General features: G+C 34.7%; 1 protein-coding gene and 1 pseudogene across 1 annotated transcript; both read left to right on the top strand.

Moving 5' to 3' along the window:
- Positions 1-1,916: 1,916 nt before the first annotated feature.
- Positions 1,917-2,870, top strand: LOC114623489 (annotated as a pseudogene).
- A 7,258-nt stretch (positions 2,871-10,128) lies between these two features.
- On the top strand, positions 10,129-11,082 carry LOC114623459 (olfactory receptor 5B12-like). Its single transcript, XM_028770131.1, has one exon. The coding sequence runs from the start codon at positions 10,129-10,131 to the stop codon at positions 11,080-11,082; it is 954 nt and encodes a 317-aa protein (XP_028625964.1).
- The last annotated feature ends 7,880 nt before the right edge of the window (positions 11,083-18,962 follow it).

Genomic DNA, 18,962 nt, shown 5'->3' with positions numbered 1-18,962 from the left:
ACTTAGTAAAAGTTAAAAATAGAAAATGTTTATTTCCATGATTTACTCCAAATCACTACAGAGTGTATCATTGTGACTATGGCATTCCCTCTCACAAGTTAATGAATATATATATAATTCTTATATGCTGATTAACTTGGAAATGAAAATGACAATGTAAACACTTACAAGACATCCATGGTCCTAGGGGAGTCCTTGTTTGATGTGTTATTAAAAACCAACCAGAAGGAAAGAAAAACAATGCTCTAGAACCATGAGAGAAGCTAAATACCAAAAGCACAGGGTGGATGCCTGACTCTGAGATTGTAGAGAGCTTTTATATTTGTTGTTTAATTTATTATGACCCAGATGGCATGATAATTAGAGCAACTTCCCTATAAATATCTGTTCCTTCATGTCTTCACAAGGATTTTCTACCAAAATTCTAAACTTCATGACTCTATTAAGGTCAGGATAAATGGCCAAAAACGACCAAAAGCCTCCAGAGATATCTACTATTTACCCTGTTTCCCATGAGGCATGTGAGGATCTTGCATCATCTGCCTTGATACTAACAAAACCACACACATCCTGTGTGTGGATGGCAGACCAACATCCTGTGAATGATGTTTTTATACCTCAGGTTTTTGTGGACCTGTCTGTTTCTAGAACAATAGTAAGCACTAAAATATATAGTGATAGAAAGTTAGATTTGTAAATAAAGCCATTTTTTGTTTTCCAAGAAAGAACAAAATAGAAACTAATGGCAATAAATGTTGAATAGTCATTTTACAAACACACTGAGTTATCTCCATTTTGCTTTATTGTGATTCCGCCATCATCACACTGTTTTACATCATTCATATTTTGGTGTTTAGTATAAGCATATTCCCTTTAGAAATTGTTAAGATTGTGACTATACTCAACGGAACCCACATAAAGAACCTGTAAGTAAGAACAAAAAATTGAAATCAACTTGGTTTTCTTTATGTATCTTGTCTTGACTTGAATAGGAATGATGTTTAGAGTTTAGAATATGTCTCAGCATTCCAGAATCAGTAGTTTCTTGGGTGTAGTGCCTTTTATACTGTAACTGGTAGGAGTAATCTGTCATATGAGCCACTGTGCAGGTGAATAAATGAGATATGCTGTGTAATATGTCTTGCTAAAATGCACCAAGTCACTAAAGAAGAATCAGAATAATATTCTAGTTCCTCTCTGGTCTCCCAAACACAATAAAAACATGTTGATGGTAGGTGAGGGACTATTTCAGTCTATGTGAAAATATTGGCATAGAGAGATAGCAAGTACAGTTCTCCTCATCAATTTGGAAAAGTTGTTCCCTTATACTTTTACTGCTGAAATATATGAAGATATCATCAAGTTTCATCTAAGTGGTAATTTTAAAATGGATAATGAAGGACTGTCATGAATTAGCGAGAAATTGGTTGTGCCACGTTCAGACTCCCAGACCACTGAATAATCTTTAAAGTAGTGGAGGTTACATTAGATATGTAAAATCCATTTTCCAGTCTCATGCTAATACAGAAAAGCCAAAAATTCATCAAACGTTTTAGTGGTGATTGGGCTTTCAGTGTCTTTACTATAAAACATACATGAATGTATTACAAGCAGTAATAATAAATATTATGTTTTAATATCATATATAAAACCCTACTTAAGGAAATAGAATTAAGTCCCACAGTTATCTTAGCCTCATCTGTTATCAAATAAGCTGAGTATATATCTGTATCATTTCCATATGAACAAATTGTCCGCAGTTCTCAGCATTAATTTCATAATTTGATATACACTGTCCTTTACGTGAAAAAATAAAAATGAAACATGAAAGTCTTTGGTCATAGTATAGATATCCGTTGATATTCAAATAGCATATTTCTTTTTTTGTCCTAGGAACTTGTCATAATCATGCTGAAATGACTTTGATGGAGAATATTTCAGAAGTTACTGAGTTTATTCTTGTGGGGTTAACAGATGTCCCAGAGCTTCAGATCCCTTTGTTGATTATCTTCACTCTCATTTATTTGATTGCACTCTTTGGGAATCTTGGGATGATCATGCTGATTCTGCTGGACTCCCGACTCCACACCCCCATGTACTTTTTCCCCTGTAACCTCTCCCTGGTGGACTGTGTTTATGCCTCAGCAATCACTCCCAAGGTGATGGAAGAGTTTCTCACAGGAAATAAGATCATATCCTACAATGGGTGTGCTGCCCAGATGTTCTTCTTTTTAGCCTTTGCTGCTATTGAAAGTTTGATCCTGTCCTCAATGGCCTATGACCATCATGCAGCAGTGTGCAAACCCCTACACTACACTACCATTATGACAAGTACCACCTGTATTCTAATTGTCACCTGCTGCTACATGTGTGGGATCTAGCCATCCTCTATTCATGTTGCTCTTGCATTTCTCCTCTTGTTCTGTCATTCCAAAGTGATTAATCAGTTTTTCTGTGACATTACTCCACTGCTGACTATTTCTTGTTCTGACACCCACACAAATGAGATTACACTCATTATCTTGACTACATTGGATCTTGTTTTTACTCTCTTGGTTCTCCTAAGCACTTACTTGCTTATTTTCATTGCTATCCTGAAAATGCGTTCAGCTGAAGCACAGAGGAAGGCCTTTTCTACCTGTGTGTCTCATCTTATTACAGTATCCATCTTCTTTGGTTCCCTTATATTCATGTATTTACAGCCTAGTTCTAGTCACTCCATGGAGACAGACAGAATTGCATCTGTGTTTTATATCATGGTCATCCCTATGCTCAATCCTATGGTCTACAGCCTGAGGAACAAAGAGGCCAAAAATGCACTTAAGAAGGTTGTTGGAAAATTAATAGCTTCACCTCATTCAATTGATTAATGTCAAAGTTTTTTCAAACATTTGAAACTTCAGATATCTGTATTTGAAGAATCATTTAACTTGTAATTATTCATTTTCTAGGATTTCATTCAACTGTTATTTTATTAGAATATACTCTGTCTTTCTTCATTGGTAATTTGATTACTTTACAGTGAATTTAGAGCATATCTTACCAGAAATAAAATTTAATTTAATATTCAATTCAAGGGTATAATGCTATTGTCATCTACCAAGCTTACTGTTTATAGGAATCATTAAATTAAAATTCAAGAAAAGAAATAAATTAATAACTTAATTAACAATCATAAAAGAGATTAAATAAATGGATGAGTGGAAGAAAGCATATAGAGATTTAATGATTGAACAAAGACAAAATTGTATTCAACCTGAATGACCACAGGACTCTGGGGCTGACTATGTTATGTGCTTGAAGAAGAAATATCTATGAGGTTAGTGAACACTATCCTAACAGCACTGGATTTAAATTGTTTACTTTTTCATTAATTAAACTCAGAATTTTTTACTCATTATATTCTCTGAAAAAATTAGAGAAAAACAATGATATTTAATCAAACCTATAAGAACACTAAGTACCCAGCTGTTTGCTAGTCATGGAAGAATCTCTACTGGTGAAAATGTAACAGAGGAATAGAGTCCATCCAACAAACCCCACTGCCAGATGGACAGGATGTAATTAGAGATGATGTGAATCTATGGGATTGAAGAGTAGCGTGACATACTGATAATGAGAATATTTTTTAAATACACCTCACATATGAAGGTGTCAGTCATAAATTAGATTATTAATACACAAATGCATTCTCTGTGAAATTCACACAAGAAATACACAAGTGCAGATAATGTCAATGGCTGCCTTATAGTCATATAACAAAAAAAATTCATTTGATCATCACTATAAAATCACTTCCAACTTTATTAACACAATAGTTAAACGCAAAGACCTGGTATAATAGTAAGGAACAATAGAAGTATTTACTTCGTGGAATTTGCCTGGCATTTAATAGGATGGTTTCTCTGAAATATCAAGCACAAATTTTGCTTTTCTTCATGGATATAATTGTAAAAAATTGTGCTTTACCTTTGTAAAAAATAATACAGAATTAGTCGATGCCTTATATTTGCCAGTCAACATCAAGAACACCACTGTGATTTTTTAAATCTATGTCTTCATGTTGCTCTACTTTTCAGCAGGGATTTACAGATACTTCCATGCTTTGTCACCTAAAGATACCTCCCAGAGCTCCTAAGATACATATCTCTCTATTTTTTTCTTTTGTCCTTTGAGTATTCTTTTTTATTTGATATATTCTTTATTTACATTCCGAATGTTATACCCCTTCCCAGTTCCCCTCCAATTCCCCTATCTCTTCCCCCTCCCCTTTTATATGAGGGTGTTCTCCCACCCACCCCACCTCCCCACCCTCATATTCCCCTGCAATGGGGCACCAAACCTTCACAGGACAAATAGCCTCTTCTCCCATTGATCCCCTACAAAGCTAGCCTCTGCTACATATGTGGCTGGAGTCATGGGTCTCTCCATGTGGACTCTTTGGTTGGTGGTTTAGTCCCTGGGAGCTCTTGGGGATCTGGTTTGTTGATATTGTTGTTCTTACTTTTGGGTTGAAAACCCCTTTCCCTCCTTCAGTCCTTTCTCTAACTGCTCCATTGGGGACCCTGTGCTCAGTCTAGTGGTTGGCTGAGAGCATTTGCCTCTGTATTTGTCAGGCTCTGGCAGAGCTTCTCAGGAGACAGCTATACCAGGCTCCTGTCAGCATGCACTTCTTGGCATCTACAATAGTGTCTGGGTTTGAAAACTATTATGGGGTAGATTCCCAGGTGGGGCAGTCAATGGATGGCCTTTCTTTCTGTCTCTGCTCTAAACTTCATCTCCATATTTCCTTCCATGAGTATTTTGTTCCTCCTTCTAAGAAGAATAGAAGCATCTATACTTTGTTCATCTTCCTTCTTGAACTTCATGTGGTCTGTGAATTGTATCTTTGGTATTCTGAGCTTTGGGGCTAATATTCATGTATCAGTGAGTGCATATCATGTGTGTTCTTTTGTTATTGGATTGCTTCACTCGGGATGATATTTTCTAGTTCCATCCATTTGCCTAAGAATTTCATGAAGTCATTGTTTTTTATAGCTGAGTAGTAGTTCATTGTGTAAGGACATCTAGGCTCTTTCCAGCTTCAAGCTAACATAAATAAGACTGCTATGAACATAGTGGAGCATGAGTCCTTGTACATTTTGGTGATTATTCTGGATATATGTACAATAGTGGTATAGCTGGGTCCTTGTGTAATACTATGCCCAATTTTCTGAGAAACTGCAAGACTTATTTCCAGAGTTGTTTTAGCAGCCTGCAATCCCACCAATAATGGAAGAGAGTTCCTCTTCCTCCACATCCTCACCAGCATCTGCTGCCACCTGAGTTTTTGATCTTAGCCATTCTGACTGGTGTGAAGTGGAATCTCAGTGTGGTTTTGATTTGTATTTTGCTGATGACTAAAGATGTTGAACATTTCTTTAGATGCTTCTCAGTCTTTTTATATTCCTCAGTTGAGAATTCTTTGTTTATCTCTGTACCTCATTTTTAATAGAGATATTTGGTTCTCTGGAATCAAACTTTTTGAATTCCTTGTATATATTGAATAGTAGCCCTTTACTGGATGTGGGATTGGTAAGGATCTTTTCACAATCTGTTGGTTTCATTGTGTCTTTTTGGTAGTGTCCTTTGCCTTACAGAAGCTTTGAAATTTAATGAAGTCCCATTTGTCTATTCCTGATCTTAGAGCATAAGCCATTGGTATTCTTTTCAGGAAAATTTCCCCTGTGCTGATTTGTTTGAGGCTCTTCCCCACTTTCTCTTCTATTAGTTTCAGTGTATCTGGTTTTATGTGGAGGTCCTTGATCCACTTGAACTTGAGCTTTATACAAGGAGATAAGAATGGGTCAATTTACATTCTTCTACATGTTGAACCAGAACCATTAGTTGAAAATGCTGAAGGAGCTGAAGGGGCCAGCAACCCCATAGCAAGAACAACAATATAAACCCACCAGACTCCCCAGAGTTCCCAGGGACTAAATCACCAGCCAAATACTACACATAGAGTGACCCATGGCTCCATCCATATATGTAGCAGAGGATGGCCTTGTTGGGCATCAATGGGAGGAGACACCTTCAGTCCTATGAATGCTTGATGCCCCAGTGTAGGGGAATGAGAGGACAGGGAGGTGGGAGTGTGTTGGTAGGTGGGGAAACACCTTCATAGAAGCAGGGGTGGGGGATGGGATAGAAGGTTTCAGGGAAAACTGGGAAAGGGGATAAACATTAGAAATGCAAATAAAGAAAATATCCAATAAAAAAAGAGGAAAAAAAGAAAATGCTGTCTTTTTTCCACTGGATGGTGTGGAGAGATGGCTCAGCCATAAAAGGCTAGGCTTACAACAAAAAATATAGGAGTATTCTTTTTTAACTATTTTATCTATTTATATTCCAATTGTTGCCCCACTTTAATCCTCCTCCCACAGTTACTCATTCCATTTTTCCTCTCCCTTGCAGTTAAACCCCAGCTAGTCCTCCCCTTCCTTGGGGCCTCTTGAGGATTAATTGTGTTTTCTTACACTGAGGCCAGACCAGGCAGTCCTTAATTATATATGTCTCAGTGGCCTCAGACCATCACAAGTGTGAAGCTCTGCACTAGAAGATGAAAAATATATAATTGTCACATCATCAAAAAAATGTTTATCTCTTCTCCAGAAAATACCCATTACCAAAAATTACTAAGAGGTTAGACATTGAATCATGTAACACTCTTATGGAATGCTTTTCTCACTTATTCATGTAGAGTTTTTATACAGACAGCTATAGCTGCTGCATTAATAATTATATTAACCATGTCATGTTTAGACTCTATCATTTCACAGCTTTCCTTCCCATCCTCTGGCCCTTATATTTTTACATCTGCTTTTCAGTAATGTTCCCTGAGTCTAGGTAGTGGTGGTAGGATTAATATAGATGTTCCATTTTAGCATAAACAATTGGGCTGTTATATTCAGCAATTGGACCAGCCATGTAAATCTGTATTGAATGCACCTGTCCATTGAAAAAATGAAATTTCTCAGATGTAAATTTTTCTTACTTTTTTATATCTTTTCTCCATTTCAATTTTTGAATTCTAGGAACTAAATATGAGATACTGAGGGTTTTGGATAATGAATAATCACAATTTATTTGCTCTTTTTTCAAATATAGCACAAGAAGAAGATCAATCAGAACAAACATCACAGTAGTCACAATTAGTTCATGTCACAGAGTCATATCTTTTATGTCCTTCTACTATCTATGGGATTCTTAATAAGTCTAAGCCCTGGGTGTTCTGATAAACAATCCATTCCTTGGTGATAGTCTGAATTTCTACTCTTCTCTTTCTTTCATTCCTTTCTCACTCCTTTATTAGTTCTGTTACCAACTTTGAAATAAGGATTTGAACTCAAATCACTGGCTTGGAGTTAGAATCTATGGATATTACTTAATTCATATGACAAAATCTTAGTCTCTTTAGTAGTCAGGTATGTTTCCTATCTGATTAAATTTACCATGGAAAGAAGAAGTCTTTTGAGGTTGATAGGATTAATTATCTTTTTACTTCCAAACACAAATGAAGCATCCTTTAAACCCTCACATATATTTTTAATTAATTTCTTCCAAACTTATGGTTATAGATAAGTAGATAGATAGATAGATAGATAGATAGATAGATAGATAGATAGATAGATAGATAGATAGTAGATGGAGTCTGGTCTATTTAATTTTACTTTTATATATGTTTTCAGGGTTGCTGATTTGTTATTGGATTACTAACTGTTTTGATTTTTCTGTTCAGAACTATTTTTCATACTCTCAGCATTCATTAGCTACCTGCAATTTATGTGACACTGAGGCCTCATGATGTCTGCCTTATTCACTTTTGTATGTCTATTGTTTTTATCCTTGTTCAGATAAATATTTAGGCAATCATGATTTAGGCAGACTTTATAGGTGTGGCTCCTGAATGTAAGAAAGACAAGAAAGTACTTACTCCTACTAATTAGCTATATTCATCCTACAAAAGATCATTTTAGCTGAGAGAAACATAGTGTATATTTTCAATAACTTCAAACGAAAACTTTGGAATTTTTCACAATTGGTAAATATTAAACATATGGAAAATGCTGATGTCCTTCATTTACTCAAAATCACTAAATAATATATAGTGGGGCAATATCTCAAAATTTTCTTCATAAGATGGTGGATATATAATTGTTATGTGCTAATAAATTTATTAAAGAGAATGACAAAGTAAAATCTTAGAGGATATATGTGGTCCTAAGATAGTTGTTGTTTGATGTTTTACTAAAAGCTAACTATAAGTTAAGAAAACAATGCCCTAGAACCATGTGACAAAGCTAAATGTCAGATGTTCAGGGTAGGTGCCTGATCAGGAGATTGTAGAAGACATCTATTTTTCTTGTTAAACTTAATATGAGCCAGATATCATGATGATTACACTAACTTCTCTCTAAAAATTTGTTCCTTCATGTCCTCACAAGGACTCTTCACCGAAATTCTAAAATTCTTGATGATTCCATTAAGGTGAGCGTGAACGGCCAACATGGGATCAGAAGCCTCCAGAGATATCTATTGTATCTTACTGTGAGTCCCCTGAGACATTTAAGGAGCTTGCATCATCTGCCTTGATACTAACAAAAGCACATACAGGCCAAAGTTCTGCTGTACACCACAGCTTGTGAAAGAGAGAAAGAAGAGCATTCCTCACAATGCTTTCCTGGATGTGGATGGCAGATCAATATTCAGGGAATGAAGCTTTTGTCACCCTGATACTTTTGAATACTTGTCTGTTTCCAGAACAATGGTAAGTACTAAAACATATAGCAATGGAAAGTTAGAATTGGAAGGAGAACAAAATCAAGCCACATTTTTCCTTGTGAAAAAAAATGACAATAAATGTTGTCTACAACATTTACACACTGTCTACTACAGTGTCTACTACAAACACATTGAGCTGTCTTTTCTATCCCTCTTTCCACCACACTTCACTGTTTTATATCATTCATATTTTGATGTTTAATATCAGAAGATTCCCCCTTAAAAGCTGGTAAAATGACAATTGTACTCAAAGAAATCCATAGGAGGTGCCTGTATCTTGTGAAGAAAAAAACACAATCATCTTGGCTATCCTTGTTCTTCTCCTAACTTGAGTAAGAATGATGCTTACTGATGGAGAAAATATGTCTCAGCATTCTAGAATCAAATACGTTCTTGGGTGCATTGACTTTCATTCTACAACCAGTGGCAGTCATCTGATATATGAGCCACTGTGGAGGTGAGTAAATCAAACATGCTATCTAGTATTACTTTTGTAAAAGTCATTAAGTCTCTACGGAAGAATAAGAAATATTTTCCTGTGTCTGCTCTATTTTTCTAAAACACGAGTCAAGAAGATATGGCTGTTGGTGTGTAAGGGGAAACCTTAGTCTATGTGAAAATGATTGTGACATGAATGTTAAGCAGGTTCAGTTTTGCTCATCAATTTTGAAAAGTTGTTCCCTTACATTTTGTTCCTCTGAAAAAAAAAATAGGTATATCATGTAGATTCCTCTAAGTACTAATATTTAAAAGGGAAGATACAGTTAAGGAATCTATTGTACTAGAGTAATAACCTAGGTGATGTGCAGAGATCAGATCCCCAGATCATTCCACACATTTAGGAGGTAGAGAATATATCATACGTGAACTTCATTTTTGAAATCCTATGCTGATAAACAAAATCCATGTACTCCTCTCAGTGTTTGCCCCATCTTAAGGTTCAAATATACTCTAAAGAGTATGTGTATTCTATACAAACATATATGTAATTATTGCAAATAATAAAAATGAATATTACATAATTTAGTGCAGTACACAGCAGCTTATTTAATAGTAATTGAATTATGCCCCACAGTTATATTAGCACTTGTCTTATCAAATAAGTTCAGTGTTCATCTGTATCACTTCCATAAGAGAAAAAAGTTCCTTCAGGTCCCAAGCATGCATTTCATTATCTTATATATGGTGTCTTTCACTAAAAAAAAGTTAATTAATAAAAGTTCATGGTTAAAGTTTAAAATTCCATTGATATTCAAAATGCATATTTCTTTACTTGTCCTAGGAACTTGTTATAATCATTCCCAAATGACTTTGATGGAGAATATTTCAGAAGTTACTGCGTTTATTCTTGTGGGGTTAACAGATGACCCAGAGCTTCAGATCCCTTTGTTTATTATCTTCACTCTCATTTATTTGATCACACTCTTTGGGAATCTTGGGATGATCATGCTGATTCTGATGGACTCCCGACTCCACACTCCCATGTACTTTTTCCTCTGTAACCTCTCCTTGGTGGACTGTGTCTATGCCTCAGCAATCACCCCCAAGGTGATGGAAGGGTTTCTCACAGGAAATAAGACCATATCCTACAATGGGTGTGCTGCCCAGATGTTCTTCTTTTTAGCCTTTATTTCTATGGAAACTTTGATCCTGGCCTCAATGGCCTATGACCGTCATGCAGCAGTGTGCAAACCCCTTCACTACACTACCATTATGACAAGTACCACCTGTATTCTAATTGTCACCTGCTGCTACATGTGTGGGATCTTGCAATCCTCTATTCATGTTGTTCTTGCATTTTGTCTTTCCTTCTGTCATTCCAATGTGATTAATCACTTTTTCTGTGACATTATCTCACTGCTGAACATTTCTTGTTCTGACACCCACACAAATGAGATCACAATCCTTATCTTGGGTACTTTAGATGGTATTTTCACTCTCTTGGTTATCTTAAGCACTTACCTGCTTATTTTCATTGCTATCTTGAGGATGCGTTCAGCTGAAGCACAGAGGAAGGCTTTCTCTACCTGTGCATCTCATCTCATCACTGTATCCATCTTCTTTGGGTCAACAATGTTCACATATTTACAGCCCAGATCCACTCATTCCATGGACACAGACAAAATTGCATCGGTTTTTTACACCATGGTCATTCCTATGCTGAACCCTGTAGTATACAGCTTAAGAAACAAGGAAGTCAAAAATGCATTTAAGAAAGTTGTTGGAAAATTATTGTCTTCACTTCAGTTAGTCAATTAATTCCAAACTATTTTTTTCAGCGTATGAAACACTGAACCTCTAGTTTTGATGAATAGTTTATTTGTAAGTATTTTTTGTCTATGATTTCTTTCAAATGTTACTTTATGAAGAACTCTGACCTCATGTACTGAGAATATGATAAATTTAGTGTGAATTTTTATTGTATCTTGCTAGAAATATGATGTCAATGTAATATTTAAATCAAGATTGTAATGTTTTTGAATTCACATGCAATATTACTTAATAATTTTTTGTGAATTCAAGTTCATGTGTGCATGATAACTATTATACTTTCAATTATTTTATTATTAGCATTATTAGTTATCATTATTTCTCTTTTTATAAATAAATTACATAAATTTTCATTTTAACTCTTCCATACAGATCATAGTAAGTACTTCTGCTTGCTCTTTGTAATTTATGGCCTCACTTTTCATTAATTATTAAAGCTTCAATATATATGATATGAATCAACTGTTTTCAAATATTAATGATAAAAAGATTATGTTGAGATTTTGTTATGTAGAATTCCAACATCAAAGGCAAATAACATTACTTCTTATGGTTTGGGTGATAAATCTTGTAACATGACGTCAAAATTTTAGTGGTGGTGTTTCCATAATGAGTGGAAGCATATTTTCTAACTCTAATAATCAATTCTAGAGATGAATACAGGCTGCAGACAAAAAAGTTTAATCTATATAAGTAGTATTCTTCTTAAATTTTACAATGTTAAGTAACAGGATAGGTATTCTCTGATCATTTAAGTAGTATTTTTAAAAAATATTTAAAAACTCTGATAAACTATTAAGCAAACAACTAACATTTAATTTTAAAATATCTATTCCTTTCCCATAGTCTAGATAGTTTTAGCCAGATCTAATGCCTACTTTGCACAGTAATATTTTCTATCACTTTGTTTCTGTTGTTTCTTGTAAATAAATTCTTGGATTTCAACAATGGTAAGTTTATAAAAACATTACGTACGATAATGGGTGCCATAAGAAGAACAAAGAGATTTCTTCATTACTAAATCATGTGTTAAGTTAAATGCAGATATCAAATTCAAGAACAATAGCAATGGAAAGTTCTTCCTTTCAAGATACAGAGGGAATGTTTGATATGGGCACCCAATATCAGAGCTAATGTGAAACTGCATTAATTGTGATTATTGAAACTGATATCCAGATGGAACTGTGCATTCCTGAAGACAGTAACTGCTCTCTATGAGTACTATTGTTATCTGAAATGCTTGTTCAACAAAAGTAACAAATTGATTATTTAAATTCTGTGTGGTTATAAAAGGTAATAAATGAGTGGGTAAGTGAGAAGAATCACAATGAAGACTGTATCAATGTGTTACAGCAATTTGTATTCCTTCTGAGTGATCATAGGCCTCTGGGGCTGGTTATTCTATGTGCTAAAAGAAGGGTCTCAGATTACTGAACAATATCCTGTCTTCTTATACAACACTGAACTATAAGGGACACACTTTTTATTGTGTAAAAATAGAACTTATCATTCAGTAAATTCTATACTTTGAATGCTGAAACTGTTTATAGCTTAAGAAAACTAATGAAAATTTGTAAGTTTGAGTCAAACTAACAATACTAAATATTCATATGCTTGCTGCTAATGTGAAAATCTCTACTGGTAAAAACATAGGAGAAGAATACAACCCATTCTCCCACCTCCACGGCCTGGTGGCCAGAATATAATTAAAGGTAATATGAAATGGCATCTATCTAAGGGATACAGGTATGGTGTTATTTATGGACAAAATTTTTTGCTTTTCAAAAATACCTCACATATGAGGTTATCACTTATGGAGAAACAGATTATTAGTACAAATGCTTCTTTGAGGTAGTCACACTAGAAAGGTAAGTATGTAAATAACATCAATTGCTGCCTCACAGTAATAAGAATATTGTTTTATTAACTGTTCACTATTAATACAATACCTGAAACCAAACACCTCTTAGAAATAAAAGAAGGGAGAAATAAAAATATTTACATTATGTAATTGGGCTTATATTTAATAGGAAATTTCATGTGAAGCCTTAAGCAGAATGTTTGTACCCCTGTGTGGAAACAATATTTAAAATTTGTTTTACTTCTATTAAAAATAAAACAGACTTAGTCCATACCCATTAACTGCAAGTCTACCAAAGTGTTTTATATGCATCTTCATGCTGGTCAGCTTTTCAGAAGAATTTACAGATAGGTCCATGCCTGATCAACTAAAGAAACCTTCTTGTAGACAAAAGGAGATTTCTCTGTCTAACTTTGTTAACCAAAACACTTAATGTTTGTTTGACACCAAGCCTTCATATACAGAATCATCTCCCTTCTATCTACTCGGAATATTCAAGATGTACAAAGTTGAAAACTTGATATTTCTTCTCATGAGAAGTACTAAATACAAACACAAAAGGTTCTGAAAAGCCTTATTCTTCTGGGCTAAGCATAAACACATCTATGCCATGTATTTTTTGAAGCCCTAATATTTCAGCAAAAATAAGTTCACATACATCTGTAGTGCAGAGAGTCCAAAAATTCACAATCATGAAAGCTGATACCATTTTGTACTTTTTTTTAATAGAACAAAAAGTTGAGCCCTGAGTTTCATGGACACAAGGAAAAGGAATGTTCAGGAAGAACAAGTATTGACTTTTTTTCCAGGCCACAAAAAAGGCTATATGAAATATCTGAGTGCATGTATAGTTTGTCTTCATAACTTGGCTGTGGTCCTGTAGTAATAGAAAGAAACTGAGTCATTTACTAGGCAAGAGAGCCTGACAAAAATGGCTCCGTAAAAAATTCTATCTCTTCAGTATAGTATTTGTTAGAACAGGGAGCTTTATTCATTGAAACTACAAAATTAGTTATTAGATAAGGTTTACATAAAGAGTATTAAACACTATTCATCAACTTGTGATGAACCCTCCTGAAATAAAAAGGGGATAAAATCTTTTCCATGAAAAAATAATGAAGAAATGCAATAAGCACCATGAATCCCAATCAAGAAAAAAAACATATACCATGTAAAGAGAATATCAGACAATATACAAACTTTAAAATTTTATTATAAAATTATGTATAATAAAGTTAAATATTAAAATTGATAACAATTCTAAAATAGCAACATGATGCTTGTATTTTTAAAAAATTCATAATGTTACTTTTCCAAAAATGAAAGAAAGCATGAAAGACCCGTGTATCATATTTTATGTCATACATTATTATAAGTAATTTTATTTTTTCCACTTAGTAAAACATTTTCTGTAAGTTGTCATAAATATCCTTTATATGAATGTTCTGTTCTAATTCTTCAGGACATTTATTATATATCTTTGAATATTTATTTAGACCTTCATATTATTTCTATTTTTCTATAACTCATAAAATAATACAGGGTTTTCCTTTTTGGTCACAAATGTGTGTTTATTTACTACGATCATATTAAAACAGAAAAATTCTTCAAACTCAACAATTTTAGCAATGTACCTAGGAAATCGGGAAGTTTAATTATCCCTCAAAGTCTTAAATGAGTTTATAAAATTTATAGAATACTTTACAAACTAATAAATCCCAGAGTTTCATCCTATTTCATTGTATAATATCCTTACTTGTAACTGAACAGATCCTCATTAACGTTTTTGAGAAAATCATCTGAATGCCCATTTTATAGAAAAATAATCTGTCATACTTTCCCGCCCAGTTAATCACAAATAAACTTCATATTTGAAACATCTTTCATTTTATTTTACTTCCAAACCTAAACTGTGATTTTGTAAAAATTATCAAAAGGCTGAAGAAAATCATAGTTAATTATGTGAACCTGTGAATTACCATAGAGATGAAAGACATTCCACAAAATGTAGCCATGTTTCCAGTACCACGAATCCCTTCCCTCTTGTTGAGAAGGCCCTTAATTCCAATTAGAAAGCTGTTGGTTACTGACAAGGGATGCATGTCAGTAATGTACCCTGAGGTTATAGTAGCATGCTGGTCATTGTTGTGTTTCACAGGCATCCCTATGATTGCCCTGTTGTTTGCTTCCTCCTTTGGATGCAAAAATCTATGGACTGAAACTATGAAAGTTTGTCCTCATAAAAGTGGTTTTCAGGCCAGATCCAGTTTAGGGGACTTTGAGCATTGTGTCTCAAGTACATGGTAAATTCGGTAATAGTGTTAATCTTTCACATCTGGAGTGGAAGCCAAGTACATTAGTAGTACCTACATATTTTTAGGAGTCCCTTGGACAACCCTGATCAAAGGGCAGGTTGGGGAGCACACTAATAGAGAGGAAGGTGAGAGGTTAGGAGGTTTTGAAATGTAAATAAATAAAATAACCAATAAAACACACACACACACACACACACACACACACACACACACACACACCCCTCAAAAGAGGGCCTCTCCTGCTTATGCAGATGTTTTGTAAAATAAAATGAATGTGGTGAGAACATTCTTGACCCAGGTTGAAAAACGAAGTATTTAAACTGTATGTGTATGTTTGTACACATCTTTGTTACACAGTTAATAGAGAGACTGATTATGACATTCTTGGGTACCCTTACTGTTGTTTTACCCTCTTCTCTCCTTCATCAATATTTATGCACCTCCCAATATAGGTTTCTCTTAAACATCCATGCTATATTTAAAATAAGTTTGAAGAGAAAGGATTTATTTTTAATGACAAAGAAAGCATTTAATTGTCATAATGTGAATGCACTAAAAAATATATATCAGGGCTTGACAAATGCTATGCAAAATCTTTTCTTTGAACCACATCTCAGGCTCATTCCTTAGTAACTTTTTACATGTACACTGTGTCCTGGCCCATAAATGGGCATTTATACAAAAATCTCAATGGGGGAAATCTAAGTTGCATATCCTGAGATTTTAGTGAATAAATTAATTTTTGTTGCCAAACTTAGTTGTCACCCAAACGTTGGGGTGTCTAGTATTCTGAGTTTCTATCCACCTATCCACCTATAAGTTCCTTCAATTTAAATTCAGATGCAGTACGCTTCTCTGTCTCCATAAATTTTAGGTTGAAAGGCCAATGTGAAATCAAAGGACTCCAGATGTATTTACTCATGTGTACTACCTTTCTTGAGATATGTGTAAGTTTTTACCACTGCCTTAAAATTGGTAAAAGCATAAACACAGTTCTGTTTCACAGTAAAGCTCTACAAGTCAGGGTGGAGAATTCTACAGGTAAAAAATGAGAATAGTTTCAGCAAATGCTATGGAAATGAAAGCTTTCTTATACCTATTTACATAATATTTTGTAGCCCTATTTCCTAGGACAAAAGAAAGTGCCACTTTATAAATGTATAGACAGATTCAAGAAAATACAGAATTTCCAACAATTATAATATTAATAATGTAATTAATATTGTAATAATAATGAATATTATGACTTAGAGTTGTATAAAATATCATATTCCAGAAAATGGAATTCAACTTTACACCAAAATTATGAACCATTTGTAACAGCTACTGTGATTTAAAAAAAAATCTCCAATTCTATCTGCAGCATTCAATATAAATGGACTGTCTGTCCCTATGGAGGACCTAATACGTCTTCCTGCATACAACTCTGTACTAGACATAAAGAAGAAACCTGTGCACCAGATATACCTCATACTTCAAATGACATGTTAAGGTTTGACAGGTATTTTTTTTATTTGTCTTGTTGAAGGTACATCTCATAGCAATTCTGAAATGATGTTGATGGAGCACTTTCCTGGGGCAACTGGATTAAATCTTGTGGGGCAAACAGAAGCTCCTGAGCTTCTTGAATCTGTCTATACATTTATAAAGTGGCACTTTCTTTTGTCCTAGGAAATAGGGCTACAAAATATTATGTAAATAGGTATAAGGAAGCTTTCATTTCCATAGCATTTGCTGAAACTATTCTCATTTTTTACCTGTAGAATTCCCCACCCTGACTTTCTTTATCATTTTAATATAATTTATATAATCATGCTTATAGAGAACCTTGGGATGATTGTGGCAGTTCTACTAGACTCCTAACTCCACACTCTCATATATTTTTTCCTGAATAACTTCACTCTGATGGACTCTACGCCTCAGTAGTCACTCTCAAGGTAAAGGACAGGTTTCTAACAAGAAATGACATTATATTCTACAAAGTATGTGATTTCTAGCTGTTCCTTTTAGCCTTTATTACTGTTGAAAGTTTTATCCTGGCCTCAATGGCCTTTGACTGTGATGCAACAGTGTGCAAACCCTTGCTTGCATTATTCACCTACATGACATGTATGGATATGTTCTAGTGGTAAACATCTCCTACATGTGTGGACTGCTGCAATCCTCCATTCATGTGGCCTTTACTTTCTGCCTGCCCTTCTGTCATTCTAATGTGATTAATCACTTTTACTGTGAAACACCTTCTGATTTTCTTGTTCTAATATTCACATAATTACACTTATAGTTTTATGTTTACTTTATTGGATGTTGTTTTCACTATGTTCATTACCTTGAACTATTTAAATCTTATGTTCATAACTACCTTGAGGATGCATTCATCTGAGGAACAGAAGGCTTACTTCCCTTACACATCCTGCCTTACCACTGTGTCTACATTTTGTGAAACAATCACCTTCATGCACTTAAAGCCCAACTCAAGTCATTCTGTGGATACAGACAAAACTGTACCATGGTCATCTTGAATTCTCTTGTCTACAGCCTGAGGAACAAGATATCAAGAGTGCATTCAATAAAGCTGTGGGAAACTCAGAGTCAAAATTTAGCTAAGTCAATTAATTACAAATTGGTTCTAAACAATAGAAACTTCCATTAAATATTTGTTGTCTTACAATACCTTTTCCTAAATTATTTTCTGTATATTTCTTTTTTTACTCTTTTACACATGGTACCTACAACTCCCTTCTTTGTGTATAAGTAACTTCTTTTTTTTGCAAACAGTAAGAAACACTTTATTGTAACTTTACCACATATAAATAGCTTAGGTCAAGTCTGTGCTTTCTGTCAGTTGGGTGCCACATCCTCCCATACATTGCAGGCTCCTGCCTTCCTTCACATTGCACTGTTCATCTGTGGCTCTGGATCTTGGGCCAGTGGTAGAGGCAGGAGAAAAGGGGCCAGCAGCCCAATCAATCTCACTAACTCTTCGTATGCTGGACTGCACCTGTCATCTGCTGGTGTTACAGGCAAGCAAAGATGGGGTGCAGCAAGCTTCTGCCAGAGTGATATGCTCAGTGGGGTTGAACATCCTCCTCTCAGGTAAAACAGCTGCACATACTCCAGGGAGTCCTTGGAATTACAAACTTAAACAAATTCTTTTCTCTATAAGTTGTTTTTAGTCATGATGTTTTATCAAAGCAACAGAAAATTGACTAATACCACTCATTTAGTAAAAGAAAGATAAGGGCTTATGAGAGTAGTGGAAAGGTTTGAATGAGCTCTGCTCCCATGATCTAATTTGCAGTTGTTGTGGGAAAAAGGAAGGGAACTTCATGTGCCATGGATACAGACCAATGATCCTCAGATATAGAATGGGTTTTTCAAAAGTATCTTGTCAAAGACAGTAAGTAAATTGTACTTACTTATATCAAAAAGATACATTCTCAGAGACACTTCAAGCAAGACTGTCAAAGACAGTAACTATAATGTGCCTACACAGCATTAGCATGATATATAACCTAATGTTCTCCATACCCTACTCTTCTGAATAATATTCCTTTCAAATCTACCTTGCAACTGTGTTTACTGAAACGAAATTCTTTAACTTTTGCCCTTGCAATATGGCATATTTTAGGGGAACAATGAGAGAGAGAGAGAGAGAGAGAGAGAGAGAGAGAGAGAGAGAGAGAGAGAGA

The sequence above is a fragment of the Grammomys surdaster genome, unplaced genomic scaffold, assembly GCF_004785775.1.
Source record: "Grammomys surdaster isolate TR1022 unplaced genomic scaffold, NIH_TR_1.0 198, whole genome shotgun sequence".
NCBI lineage: Eukaryota > Metazoa > Chordata > Mammalia > Rodentia > Muridae > Grammomys > Grammomys surdaster.
This window is presented reverse-complemented; position numbering and strand designations above follow the sequence as displayed.

Coding starts and splice junctions, on each gene's coding strand:
- LOC114623459 (XM_028770131.1), top strand. CDS start 10,129: ATGACTTTGATGGAGAATATTTCAGAAGTTACTGCGTTTATTCTTGTG.